The sequence below is a fragment of the Protopterus annectens genome, chromosome 11.part0 (assembly GCF_019279795.1).
Source record: "Protopterus annectens isolate FY-2018-M chromosome 11.part0, PAN1.0, whole genome shotgun sequence".
NCBI classification, from domain to species: domain Eukaryota; kingdom Metazoa; phylum Chordata; order Ceratodontiformes; family Protopteridae; genus Protopterus; species Protopterus annectens.
The window spans coordinates 290143958-290159144 of record NC_056745.1 but is presented as its reverse complement, the minus strand read 5'-3'; the positions used below and the strand labels follow the sequence as shown (position 1 = coordinate 290159144).

General features: G+C 38.1%; 1 protein-coding gene across 1 annotated transcript in view; it reads right to left on the bottom strand.

Annotated features, from left to right (window-relative positions):
* LOC122814935 overlaps window positions 1–15187 on the bottom strand; it is a 548294-nt gene that overhangs the window by 295961 nt on the left and 237146 nt on the right. The window contains exon 7 of the mRNA XM_044087196.1: window positions 2659–2729. Coding sequence (XP_043943131.1) covers window positions 2659–2729 — 71 coding nt within the window. The remainder of the gene's footprint in view (window positions 1–2658; window positions 2730–15187) is intronic.

The following is a 15187-nucleotide window of genomic DNA, read 5'->3' as shown; positions in this document are numbered from 1 at the left end:
AAGACAAACTTTTGTTTTATAACAGATTTGCGGACTACATTTTTTTCTTATGGGGAGGTAGTGTTAATGAGCTACTATACTTTGTTGAATATCTAGAATCGACCACAAGTTTCTTTAAACTTTCACTGAATTATTCCAGCTCCAATATTGAATATCTGGATGGGGGTGTAGAGACATCATTATATAGGAAGCCCTGCTGGACTAATAGTATTTTTAGTTTTGATAGTATGCATCCCAGGTACGTATTTCAAAAGTATAGTTAAGTGACAAATCTGTAGAATATCTAGATTGTGCACTAATGAGAGCTCCTTTAGCCAGGAACTGGACTCATTGGAAGTCAGAGGGGCTATACTAAAAACTTAGACAGAGAATTGAATAACAGTAAAATATATAGGAGGCAGAAAGCGAGACCATGGATACATAGGGGAAAAGAAGTCTTCAATACCACCGATGTTCAAGCATATAATGGTAGCAAGGGGATACAGATGAGTTTAACCTATAGTAGTGACATAGGTGGTATATGCAATATAATTAGGAGCAACTGGAGAATATGGATGAAAATATAACCAAGGTTGTAGGAACACAACCTAGATTCATTTTTAAAAGAAATAAGAACGTGAAAGATATTTTCTGTCATGAATCTCCTCATAATGGTTATAAGTGTCATAATATTAAGAGGGAGGGCATATTTCCATGTCAAAATTGTAAAGCTTGTAGATATATTAAGCAAGGTAACTGTTTTCTACATCCTAGGACTAATAAGGGTTATTCTATGAATACATATGCTAATTGCAATACACGTAATGTTGTTTATATTGCCAACTGCCAACTGTGTACAGAGTATTATGTAGGTAAAACCAATTGCAGGCTTAAAGATAGAATTTTTAAACATTTGTCTGATATAAGGCTTGAAAAAGAACAGAATGCATTGTATAAACATATAGCCTTGCATGAAGGTCTTGTATTTGCTTTTATGGTTATGTTGTTGTTGTATCTTTTGGCTTTTCCCGGTTAGGGGTCGCCACAGCGGAACTCCGGTCCGCTAATGATTGGCAGTAGATTTTTACATACTGAGTTGCCAGCCCTGATGTACAACCTTCAACAAAGGTACGCCCATTCACGCATGTCTCCACACAGAAGACGCTTTAGCTGAGAATCGAACAGGACAATGTCTTACTGTGAGGCGACAACGCTACCGCTAATAAGAGTCAAAGAATGGGTGATTTAAGAAATGAAACTGAATATAGGGAGATGCAATGGATTCTTAGACTGGGAGCTGACAAAGCCCCAGGATTAAATGATGTGGTTCCTTTAAAACCAGCTTTAGCAAAAAGGAGGGTAAATTATTGAATTTGACTGGTTAGGATGTATTATATAAGCTACAATGTCTCTTTTTTAACTTTATCATCTGATGAAGGGATTTTTACCTGAAATCGCTTATGATACTGTTTTATTTATTGTTTTAATAAAGTGAGCTATTTTAATCTCATCCTGGTAGTAACTGCTTTACTTTTTTGACTATTTACTATTTGGATTTTTGGCAGTACTTTTGGTGAAGAAGGCCTTTATTTTTGTTTTTTGATATAAGGACTGCATTGTGATAAATAATAGCATATATCCTTGAGCAGACTGTTGTTCTACAGCCACCCAAGCTCCAGCTGCTTGAATCCCACTACCTCACAGCCAGGGACTTGAACTTAAACACTGTTTCAGAGCGATGAGTGGCACCCATGAGGAGAGGGTAGTGTGGCTGCACCTTGATTGAATACAGTATTTGAATTCAGGCAAGGTTATTGCAGTAGCCATGGACTGGAAGCACAGGCTGGGGTTTTAGGCAATTTAGGCAGCAACTGGGAGGGGAGCTTTAGGTTTAGGGAGTGGTATACAGGATTTAGGTTTTGGGAGCGGAAAGGGAGTTTAAGGTTAGGGAGTGATCATGGACTTTAGGTTTAGAAAGTGAGAAGGGGGCTTTAAGTTTAGGGAGTGGGAGGGGGGGCTTTAGGATTCAGGAGTGATTTAGGACTGTTTGGGAACTTTAGGTTTAGGCAGGGAGGAGAGAAGACTGGTGACTTGGGTTAGAGCCAGAGAGTTTTAGAATTAGAGTTAGGATAGGGGCCATGTAGTTAATTAGGGTTGGGTGGTGGGAGTGATAGATCATTTACTGTGATCAGGCTGTTGGGCTGCTGAGAGTAAGGCAACTTGCCAGTTAGAGCAAGTGGCAACAACTGTGTCTTGAGGTAGTAGCACTCAAGCACATATAATATATGCCCTTGGCCACAACAACAAAGTAATGTATTAATTCTATTTTTTTGTCCCTGAAGATGTACTCCATTGTGATACATTAAATGAAACACTCTTACACATGCTCGTATGATTTTCTTGCTTATACTGAAGTGTTAGTGACAGATATAACTTGCTTAAATGTTATTTCTTTTATAATATTAAATAACACCAATCAATAGAATATCCAATATATAGACCATATCAGAACATGTGCATTTTCATTGCAGGTATCTGTCAAGACTTTTGACCATTTAAATCTGCTGCATATACAGAGTGAAATAACGCATTATTTCAGAATACACTCTTCATATTATGTGAGCTAGTGTCACGATATCAGGATATTATCCTTTGGAATTTTATTTATATAAGAATTACCTGGATAGGGAAAGCCCAAGTGTTTTGAAAGTAACGTTGTATGAATTTCTGATGCTATGTTCTCTCCAGTCCTGAAACATAAGTATGTGTACATTAAAATAATGGATATTAATTTATACTGATTTGTTTACCTAGTTTAGAAATCATGAATACAATTATAGTATTTTAGAGAATAATTCATTTTTAAAATGATTTAAAAAAATAAGTCTAATCTTAGGTTTGCAAAATAAACATAGATTGTAACAATGATAATAAAAAAAGCACGTAAATCATTCCAAAATACACAAAATTTAATAAATATAAATAATTAGATAAATCCATAACTGATTATGCTTTAAATAATGTTGTTAAAAACAACTTTATGTTAAAAAAGCCCTTATGAGAAAGCTACAATTGAATGGGCCTCAAATACTCTGCTGTTGGCTCAAACCTTATGAAAGGGTATCACTCTGGGACTATGATGAGGCAAGGAATCCTAAATCAATGAATCTGGTACAAAAGCAACACACATAAACACTAACAGATAAAACTAAAAGATCCACTAACATTAAATAACAAAGAAATGTTTTGCAAGGGACAAGTTACCCTTTCAGCATACTGCATGTGTTAAATAGATTAACTCCACAATCATGCAATTGTGGAGCAAGAGAAAACATCACCTAATTGAAATAAAAAGTGTTTTTGCTCCTCACCTGCAGAAGTCCCTGCGGAAGACAACATTATCTCATGGAAACCTTAGCTTAAAGATGCTAATCCAAAACAAAATTCTCCACGGCTTCCTCATTAAAGAAGGATTGATTGAAGCAACACTCCTCAGTCTCATCAGTACACTAAAGCTCACCCCAAAACTGTGAAATAAGTGATTTGTCCCCCTGTTCCTTCAGATGGGGTACCAAGATCCATCACACCCTCTAAACTTATACATTCTAACTCTATGTTTACTCAAGAGTGGGGAAAGGGGACACTTAAAATTGAAGGAGATAACCATTTTGTACAAATAGTGCTCCTTCTGTGGCAAAGGTTGTAGCTTTCTATGATAATTGATTATATCTACCAGTTGAGTTTGGGCAATTAGAATTCAATCAAAGGGTGGCCCTCCTCACTGTCATACAACTATTTCATCAAAGCAAAACAAAAACAACAGTGACCGCATACATCAAATGAATATTCTCCAGAAACCAAAATAGCAGTTATATGGGGGCATTGTGACCATACAATGTTAGTAGTCTAATGATTCATTGAACCTATATATATGTGTGTGTGAGTGTGTATGTATATATATATATATATATATATATATATATATATATATATATATACACATATATATGCTCCCAGGTATTGCACAAGAAATGTACCTGATAGAAAGGGAACTTTTGCCTGAATGTACCAACTGGGATCCAGAAATGACCATTAGTCTATTTCTTCCTCTGCAGAGAGGAGTGGATACTGAGAAGAGGATCATAATTCTTTAAAGGTGGAGAGGCCCAAGTCATGTAGGGCAAGGCATGCTAGAACAAGAACCTTTCACTCAGACCTTTACATCACCAGCTGTTAGTACAACAGCCTTGTACTCAGACCTTTACATCACCTGCTGCTAGTACAAGAACCTTGTACTCAGACCTTTACATCACCAGCCATTAGAACAAGAACCTTGTACTCAGACCTTTACATCACCAGCTGTTAGAACAAAAACCTTGTACTTAAACTTTTACATCACCAGCTGTTAGAACAAGAACCTTGCACTCAGACCTTTACATCACCAGCTGTTAGAACAAGAACCTTGCACTCAGACCTTTACATCATCAGCTGTTAGAACAAGAACCTTGTACTCAGACCTTTACATCACCAGCTGTTAGAACAAAAACCTTGTACTTAGACTTTTACATCACCAGCTGTTAGAACAAGAACCTTGCACTCAGACCTTTACATCATCAGCTGTTGGAACAAGAACCTTGTACTCAAACCTTTACATCATCAGCAGCCCCAGCTGATCATATATAAGTGTAACAATTAATACCTGCTAACTAAGGAGTCATTATGTTCTTCAGTTCCTGCAGGTGGTGCTCTTTATATGATTTATCAATGCACAATACTTAAAAGGAACTCTTTGTTGATCCCATCTAATCAAAAACTCATTGCCTTGAAAACCAACCTCATTCTTGCAGGGGTACCACATGGGGGACTTCCCACACACAGCCCTATATACATATATATATATATATATATATATATATATATATATATATATATATATATATATATATACTCCATGTTTCACAACAGTGAGTAAAGAAAAAAAATCCTCATTAAAGTTTACAGCAAGTAAACACAAAGAATTCCTCTTGCCTGTAAAAAAACTATGGTCTAAAAGACATTAAAAGTTGATTTGACCAAAAAGATTCCTTGAAACCATACACCTGAAGCTAGGAATCTGTTTGTGGATTTACAACAAAAGGTAATTCAACCAAGTATTTCAGAACAAATCCAACATGATTAATTACATATCAGTGATACATCAGGAAAATGCAGGTGGTGCAAATCACCATTATTACACTGAAGGTAGCAGGCACTTCAGTTCAAGTAAGGTGGGATCAGACTGTGACTACAGTATATAGTTCCTCATATGGAATCAGTTGCTTAACTGAGGCTATGCTCCTTGCATGCAAACAGAAGACTCAATAAATGCTGACACTTTGGCTTAGGGTGTCAGACAGTCATCAAAGATCAGAAGTAAATTTTGTACTCAGTTCACATACTCCAGTCTGTATCCAACATAATAATAATAATAATAATCATAGAGAAAAGGCTGTGGGGATGTGGATGGCCTAAAAGTAAGATTCAAGGCCATAATCTTGGCTTTGTATAACAAGAGATTCAATCACCAACTTCTGATAGAATCCAAGCTTTAATCTTATGAATCCAGGGCTGACACTCTTTCCTAACAGAGTAAAAGGTAAAGCTTAGTATCATATTTATAACTGTAATAACTGAAATTGCTTCCTGAAATGACTACTCCCAAGTGAAACATATACACTACCAACAAAGGACCAAGAATGGAGCCCCAAGGAACTCTGTACTGAGGGGGGAGTTTCAGGATTAATTCAGTCCAAAAAAACACCTTGCTTGTAGTTGTAATGTAAGAGTCAAACCGGTCAAGGACTGTGTGTAAAAGACAAAAGAGTGTATGAAAGCTCTCATACAAAATCCAGTGGGTCACATTATCAAATGTTGCTAACAGATCAAATAGGACCACTACTGAATAAATATGCTGAACTGTCACTACTAGAAGATCATTCACAAATGTAAAGAGATCTGTATCATTATTGTGTCACCACTTAAAGCCAGACTGTACAGGACTTAGGAAGTCATAAGAACTCAAATGGAATTTGAGTTGCACCAAAACCACCTTCGCACTGACATTGCCAATAAAGGGCATGACTGAGGTGGATCAGTGATCCCCCAAGACTAGATAGATCCAGAGATGGTTTTATAAGAACACGGCTTACTATGTCCTCTTTTTAATTCAGAAGAAATACTTTGAATATTTAGGCAGATTTTAACCAAGTATTTGAACAAGCGTCCAGCCGTCAGGTAAGAAGGTGGACACTCTCAGCATAAATCCATAATCTCTCATTAATTGACATATGAAAATTCATACCAAGCACTATCTAGAAGCTTACACAGGAAGCTACTATAATCCAATGGGGGATTATAAATGGAAGGTTTTTACACATAGCTATAGAGATATAGATAGTAATATATACATCTATGTATGCATGTTTGTTATATGGATTAATGTTGATTTGCCAACAGCAGTCTCCATAAGTGCTGTTAATATGAACCAGTGTCACTCAAAATCACTTTCACTGAAAGAAGTTAGGCTCCTTTTTTTTCTTTTTGCAGAAGGCAAGCCCTCTACACTTCCAAATGAGGTAGACTGTCTCACCCTCAAACTCAGTACTAACATCACTGTTGCATGACTTAGACAAAAGATGCAATCTCAATGATCAGTGAAAGTGGTTTTCTATAATACTGATTTGCAGGAATGGCACCCACAGTTACACTATCTGAAGTCACTGCATGGGGGTCATGCCTTCCCTCAAGATCCAGTGACTCTGAAGTTTATTAACTTGACAAGAGATCACAGGGAAAATATCCCTCTATATAGGGGCAGTGAGGGCTTTGCTCCTCACAGCAAAAAAAGCAGTTTTCAAATATTATTTTGAACTATATTTTTTAACAGAATTCAAGCTGATGTCCATTTTCTGTATCAGATGTTCTAGATCCATACACAGCTGTTGTGAAACTACATCTTTGAAAGCCCAGCATTAACCTTTTCAGCATGTACTGAGGCATTGCCCATAACTTCAAACCTCATTGCCTGGTCAGGCTGTTCTGACCCATAGTTATTTCTGTAAATGGTAAAGTCTATATATCAGCTTTAGCATGAAACTTTCCTGCTCAACACACAATTGTATAATACAACATCCTCTCACTTTAAATGTCTGGCACGCTACTTCTGGAAAATCAATTTATGTATCAGATGTCCTTGTAATTAACAAAGTAATCAGTCCTTTGTGATCTAACTATATGGTAGAAACATAACCACTGTGCTATGCTGAAGTCACTAGCTGAAACAGAAGATATTTTTTAACCACATGCTTCAGTATTTTTTATTGCTTCAGACATGAACCAGTACGCTTTTCAGTCAGAATAAACTCCTTTAGTGCAACCTGAAAATGAAAATAATTACGTTCTTTTATTGAAAACTTCACTTCACACAAACCAAACAATCTGAAGGTCATAGTATCTGTTTTACTGTTTCACACATACAGCAGTCCAGAACAGTTTATATTTCCAGAGCCATAACTTGGGTGGGGCAAAAGGTGTGGCTACCCTGGGTGCAAGCTTTTATGGGGCACAATTATCAGGTGCTGAAGGTCAGCAAGTGAAGTATAAGCACTGATTTATGAAGCTACAAGGAGAACATGGTTTCATAAATGAATGCTGATACTTTAGTTGTAGCTATGGTGGAAAGTCTAGCAACTGTGGCAAGCCACTTGTTACAGTTATAGCAAGCAGTTTGCTACAGCTCCATACAGTTTATCTTCCAGTCTGTCATGTCTATGATTCTCATAGGAAGTCTCAGGTAACCTTAGCTTTATGTTGCTTACCTGCCTTATTGAAAATAACGTATTCTTTCTTTTCACTTCTATATTAAAACCATTTGAAACCTCAGTGAATCAACCTGCATCAACAGATCTACTTTTCTTTATCGAAATTTCACAATTTCGAAAAAGAAAAGTAAAACCCCACTTCCATGAAAGTGCACTACATTGAAAGTGCACTTTCGTGAAAGCCGATTCACCGAATCGGAAAAAAAATTAAAAAACTACCGTAAACACTTTTTTGCAGGGGGGCAAGCACCCCTGCACCCCCACACTCCTCCCACTTAAATATACTAACTCCAAGATCTCACTACAGTGGGGAAAAGGATATATTTCCTTATCCCTGCTGCAACGTGCTTCAGTGAATGGTCTTTCATAAAAGTGCACTTCCGCTTAAGTGGGTTCGACCTTCTGTTTCTTGATAAAGTGTGTTTTCAAGAAACAGAAGGAAACCCGCATCAACATGCTGTTATGTGAATCCACTAACCTATGTTTTACATACCAATAGTTCAGACTAATTACAAATGTGGGCTTCAACAAACCAACAATAGTTTACAATCAGATATGGATTATGGTGCCACTATGACGCAATGACATTCTAATGGGATTTACATAGATTTGGGTACGAATACATAAGGATACCAATTTGTTTAATTTATCACACTCTTTTCAAGCATATTATAACACAACTTTTCTATAGCCAATGGACAGCAGTAACACAGTTACATTGGTGGTGTACACTGCAGATGTGTGCATGTATATAAGAAAATGAGCACGTCTCACACAAAGTCTCAACATATAGCCTCATAAGTTACCCTTTTTTGAGAATAACAGCCCACTGTTATACTAGAGGCACTTGCATGCAAATGGCGAAATGAAGTACAATTCTGCAATATATTCATTAATTGATGTGCATAACAGCCCCAAAATTACAGACAGGCCCACAGTCAGATGCTATAATAGCCACATACTGTTGCCATGTGTTACTCCAACATACACTAACACTGAATTTTTTACATTTGATAAAGATCAGAACAAAGAAGATGAGAGAGCAACCAGATGTTGCTCTATCCTTGCTATGCACAAACAAGTGATAGGTCTTTTTTGTAGGCCTCATTGTCTATAAATATAACATATTTAGCAGAAGCCAATGGCTGAAGGGAAGACAAGGGTGGACAGATGTCCTTGCAGAAGTCAACATATTGTACCCATCAATGGAATACCTGGAAAAGGAAACCAGTGTCAGTATAAATGGTCTGACTTTCACAGCCACCAAAGTGCCTGCGAATGAGAGTAGAGCAGTATCTGTTATTTGCACTCACTAAGTGTCAGTTGACCACAACAAATTCCCTTATATACATTACAGTAGTCACCATGAATGCTAAATGTCTATAACCTAGTTTGGAGCTTGAGGATATTGTTGGAAGCTGTCTAGCTTTCTCACCAGGATAGTAGTAGATGGAGAGAATGCACTGTGGGTACAAATACAGTAGAATCAAGGAACAGGTGCATTAATATTTACCATACTCTACCTCACATGTTGTTTTACAAAATAATGTGCACCATGTATATATTTAGCACATTTGCTACATTCATGAACTTCTACTACTGTATTTTGTGAATACCTGTGTGTCATGTGTACATACCTGAACAAAGTAGGCTGTGCACAAGAAGGGGACCTCAATGGGTCGATGGGTTGGGTGTTACTCAGTTCCTCAAATGATATTGACAGCAAATAACCCCACTCACCAAAGGTGGTTTTCCCTGGTCTCTTTGGAGAAACTGCACCAACTGACTCCATAACTGGCCTTAGGCACAGGCCAACTAGGCGGCTGCCTAGGGCGCCGCTCTAGTAGGGGCACTTTTCCAGTATTATTTGGTATAGGTAGACCAGAATGGGGGCAACGGGTGGTGTGGTGGGGGCCACCATGGAGCCCTTTTGCCCAGGGTAACAGTTGACTTAAGGCCGCTTCTGACTGACTTTACCAACAAGCACATGCTTCCCCTGCATGAGGTGAGGGAGTGAAGTACCTTCATTCCTCTCTTTCACTGTATGGATCTTCCAGTTATACATCCTGCTTAGCCAACCTGTATGTCCAGCCTGCTAACTGTTTTGAGCCCCAGTCTCAAAAAGATCTCAAAAATGTCCTCCTCCTTCAACATGCTTCACCTGTCCCTCCTTCCTCATCAGAAAGTTAATCAAATGCAGCCTCTCCATTTCTCCCTTCATGCTGCAACAAACATTCAAGCTGCTAATCAAACTCAGATTACCTGAGTCACAATCATGGCTTTATCCCCCTAGATCAGGGCAGCTGATGTATGAGAAATATTGCTGTCATTTGGAGCCTTTGACCTCCCCCTCTTCATTCACATGTAAGCTCATCTGGCTCCAGTGACTTTGACTATGGAAGGATTTTCAGTATATGCTGCAATTATTCCTGCATAAGAGGGGACATTCATTTTGTTGTGAATTCTAATAGGAGCTGAGGGAGCTCCTGCCCTCTCACAGATTCACTAAAATTGTCATGGAAGTTATCCTTGTGACCCTCCTGCTGATACAGATCTTCATAAAAATCTCTAAATATTTTTAAAAAGTTGTCTCGGTCATCAGTTAGTTCTTGCCCTAGAGGGATACATATTGTGCTGACTGATCTTTCCATTTTTTAGCTGTCTCAGCTTTGTTGAAGTTGAAAAGTGACCCAAAAATACCCTCCACAAAGTTCACTTTTTAAAGTCTATCTCCCTCTGAATCAGTTCAACAGTGCATTTTGTCTTTCTTATTTCATGATTCAAACCCATGACTACCTAACTGTAGCTACAACTCTCTGAGAGCAAGCTCATTCATTTTATGGACTGTGGACATATAACTTACTACTGTATACCTCAACTGTCCTTAAAATTGTCCCAAAGTACAAAAGCAAAATCTCCTTGACCATCTACCTCAGTACCTCCAATTAATTCCCTCGTTCTACTCTGCAACAAGTCTTAAAGTGTTCAGGGCCACAAAATACATTTCTTAATCTCTAATGTACATTTCTCATCCTATTAGGTTTAGTTCTGGAAGAATATGGGCATAACGTGAAAAAAATAAAAACAATTGGGAATGCTACTGTGTAAAGTGCTTCAAAGGAGAAATATATTTTATCTATCTTATTCTTTAATAACTTTCAAATAATGTGTGCATTGTACAAATCCCCCTCCATTCTAGACTTACCAGACCAAAGAAATGTAATAATCTGAAATGTGTTGGATTTTTTACATGGCTGTGGTATAGCTGTACCTTTGTGTATTTGCATTATGTTCTAGGTGGGTTGCTGTTACAGTACACATGCTTTCATTTTTTGACTGGTTGGGACAGTGTAGTATTCAAATCTTTGAGAGAACTGATATTCACACAAGATAAAACATTTTGCTCATATCTATTGGGTGGCACAATGCTATTTCATGTAGCTCAATTGGTATTATTAAAAACACTATATGTTTGTGTTACATTTCCATATATCCAGCCTGTGAGTTTTCTTATGTTAAATTTGGTGTGCCTTTAATGTCACATTGGTGCCAACCTTATATGTGACACAGTAGTGACTGACACTCTTTTGTATGGTTATTAATATCTGAATACTGGAATTTGCATTTAAGGAGGACAGTGCAGTTTCCTGATGAATTTCTCTTTTCACCAAAATATTATAATCTATGAGGTGGGAAGTACAAATAGCAAGTGTATGTGGAGTGCAGCCTTCCATGTTGGGGGTACGGGGGGGGGTCTTGTTCCTCTGCAAATATACTTTTTAGTGTTTTTTTTTTAACTGTAGCTATTTGCAGTGTTTGTGATGTTTTGTGATTGCACTTATGAGGGTTGCTCATGAAGCAGTCACACTTTCATTAGTAAGCTATGCTAAATATTTTGTCCCACCCCATGGCCACCTTAATGCACTTTGCTATGTCGTTGTCAGCTAAATGTGGTCATTAGAATGCTGTTTTTGTGCCTTACTCTGTGGCCATATTAATTTGGTATGGTATGTGTTTGATTCTGGACATCATTCTTTATGACTTACACTAGGCTGTAGGTACACCCTGCCTACTACACAGCTGTGCTGCCTGATATGCATTAAGCCTCACTTTTTACAGAGCTCCCTGCTTCACTGTTAACAGTTAAGTGATAATCTCACAAACTAATAGTTCTGTCAGGTTTCAGTACAGACACCCAAGAAGCAGCCCGGTTTGACTAGGCCATACATAAGCTACAACCTTTTACTTCTTCTACTTTATGGACCACTGAATAAAAATGTGACCCAAGTCAGAAAAAATATCTTTGGCATCTGATGGAACGTGAATAACAGATTTATACCTTTTAACATCTCCAAATATTCTTTAAACGTAGCTTTATGTTTCATATCCACTTTCCCAAAGTCTCAGTTTCAGAATTTGTGCGCTTTATCTCACCCCAGTTTAACTGCATTTTAGCCAGTTTTGTTCAGTACTTTCAAATTCTGTCAAAGGTAAGCTTCCCTCTTGTTAGCACCTTTATAGATCCCCGTTATAAATTTACAGTGCAATGCAAGTTACCGGTAAAAGTACATTCCTTATGTCAATGAATTTTGGATCATTCATTGTAGTGGAATTGGTCCCAGTCTCATTCTCAAAGCTCTTTGGCTTCTACTTTCAGTGGCACCAGGAATGATTTCACTTCTGTCATATTTAGATCTTCCACACTGCATAGCAAATAAAGCAAATGTTGTTCTCTATTTTTCTTTTTGCTTTAGCAGCATAAACATGACAGGAAAATAACGTATTAAAATTCACTTCAGCTCTTTTAAAATATGCTTTTGTAAATGGTTATGTTATTTCATCAAGCCCCATTTCTCAAGTGTTGACATGCATGGCAATTTTTGCTTAAATGTGTGTGCTGCTTCCAAAGACACTGGTAGCAAATATTAAACATTCTATATTCCTTACTCTTGCATATATATCTTTTTAAAAATGGCCTCATTCCGCTTCATAATGTCTTAAATGCTAAAGCAATGTTTCAGGCATTTTAAAATATTAAATTAGCTCCAGACAACTGCTTTCTTTGAATTTAATAAGCATTTTTGCCAAACAAATCCTTTCTCTCTCTCAGCAGTTGCTATAATGCTTCACTATAATTACTATTCCCTGTCAGTTTTCCCAGCTTAGCCATAGAATTAGTCACATATTCAGTAGGATTCCTTGCATGACAACTAACCTTATATTTGTGTGCCATCATGCTACATTTAGAGTAAAAATGAGTTTGTACTAGCCTGTGCCAGTGGGGTGAAGGGATAAAGCCTGACTACAACCTAGGCAACAAGGTGTTTGATGGCTCAGGAAGGGAAGATGGGTGTAACCATGCCAAGGGGCAGGATGGTGATCCAAGCTCACACCACTGGTCTACCAACACAGTTTATGCTAGAGAGCAGACATGTGCCAGGATGTAGGGGGCTTGTGCAGAGAGGATGAGTGTAACCATCCCAAAGGCAGGATGGTCCATCCTAACTCACACCACTCATCTACTGACACAATTTATGCTGGAGAGTAAACATGTGTCAGGATGTAGGGGGCTTGTGCATGGAGGATGTAGGAGTAACTGCCCAAGCTGGTGGTCATAGCCCTTATCAATGCATGTGTGGAGCCATGTCCATATGTGGACAAAAATGACATTGGTGGTCATAGAAGTGATGCAAGAGCTCATGTCAATATGCTGCTGGGGGGGGGGGGGGTTAGACCATAGTCAATAAAAATCCTCTTAGACAGAATGCCAGTGAGGGTACAAGCAACCTTGATGCCTGTATGTATGATGGTTGTCCTCCCTGTGGATAGTGTTTGCTCTGAAAGAGTCAGGGGTTTTCTAACACTGGAAAACAGATGGGCATCCAGTGTGGGGGGCTTAGTAATTGGCAGACAGAAGGGGAAACTGATAAAAAAGTGATTTTTTTTCTCTTACGTTTGTGAAGGCTGCCAGCCTAGCCAGATTAAATTTTATAGATAATTCTATCATCTGTAAATATTAATGTAAGCCAAAGGTTGTTGTCTTAAATGGAAAAAATGCTGTTACAAAAATGGAACAACAGTGCACTCTGCTGACCCAAGTAAAGCATGTTGTGACTCTTTGATCTAAAGTCGGCTCTGGCCTGTCTAGGTGAAGACATTCTTTCTATTGTTTTTAACCAAGAGTTAAATTGCTAGATTTAAACATTTATTTTATTTATGTGTTTATTTTACATTTGTTGACCTGCAAATGTATTTTTATTGCACTGATTCCTGACCAGCTGCAAGATAACACAAGGAGATGTTAAGAATGTAAATGTAGTTTCTGTTAGCCTTGGAACCCAGGGAAGTGTGAAGAATGATGTAATGTGAACCAGGAATATGATTTTAAAAACAGAGAATCAGAGAGGATTAAACATTTTTGTCTTGACCATCCAACTAATCAGCAGTCTGCCTGTGTTCTATATGTAAGTTATCTTAGATTTGTGTTTTCTCTTAGAAATAGCTAGACTAAGTGTTTTTCTGTGATGTCAGAACTGTACTACTGAATTATTTTAAGTATTTCTCTGTGATCTCTGAACTCTTGACTAGCACTGTGTAGTAAAAATATTTGTCTTGTGGTTTTAATTATTTATTATTAAATATTTTTAAACCTTTCAACAGTGGCTGTTCTGTGTAGAGATAAGTTAAGCTCTAAGAGTAAATTGCATGTATATAGGGATCCTGTACCAAGTCACTCTAATAAGCCTTGAGTGTTTAGTTATACTACCAATTGGATAATAATATTGCACAGTAATAATTGGACACCCTTTTAAGGGACATTGAGTAGCTGATAAATTTTAGCTAGGTGGTGGGAGTGATTTCTACCATATAGTCTGGGTATAGGGGTACAGCTGGAGAATCTGTGTCAGCCTTTCCCAGGAGTGTGAAGTTGTATAAATACTTATCTCAAAGTATGTGATTGTGTGTGTGTGTGTGCGCATGTGTGTGTGTGTGTGTGTGTGTGTGTGTGTGTGTGTGTGTGTGTGTGTGTGTGTGTGTGTGTGTGTGTGTGTGTGTCAGCTACTTGGGCAGGGACATGGAGCACTGGTTGGACAGAGAGGGTGCTGGAGGATTTAGCTTGCCCACTAATCTGAGATCTGGACCCTATAGCTGTGCCAGTGGGGAGTCTAATTGGGGACCTGGAGAGCAAGGGAGTGACCAAACCCAGACTGACTGTGATCTCTGTGTGCTCTTAAGGGAAATTGCACTTTACTGTGTGTATTTGTTATCCTTTCCTCCTATATGAGACGCCCCTCACTGCTGTTAGTGGTGAGGATTGAGGCTCCTTCATTGTTGGGCCAGGGCACGGG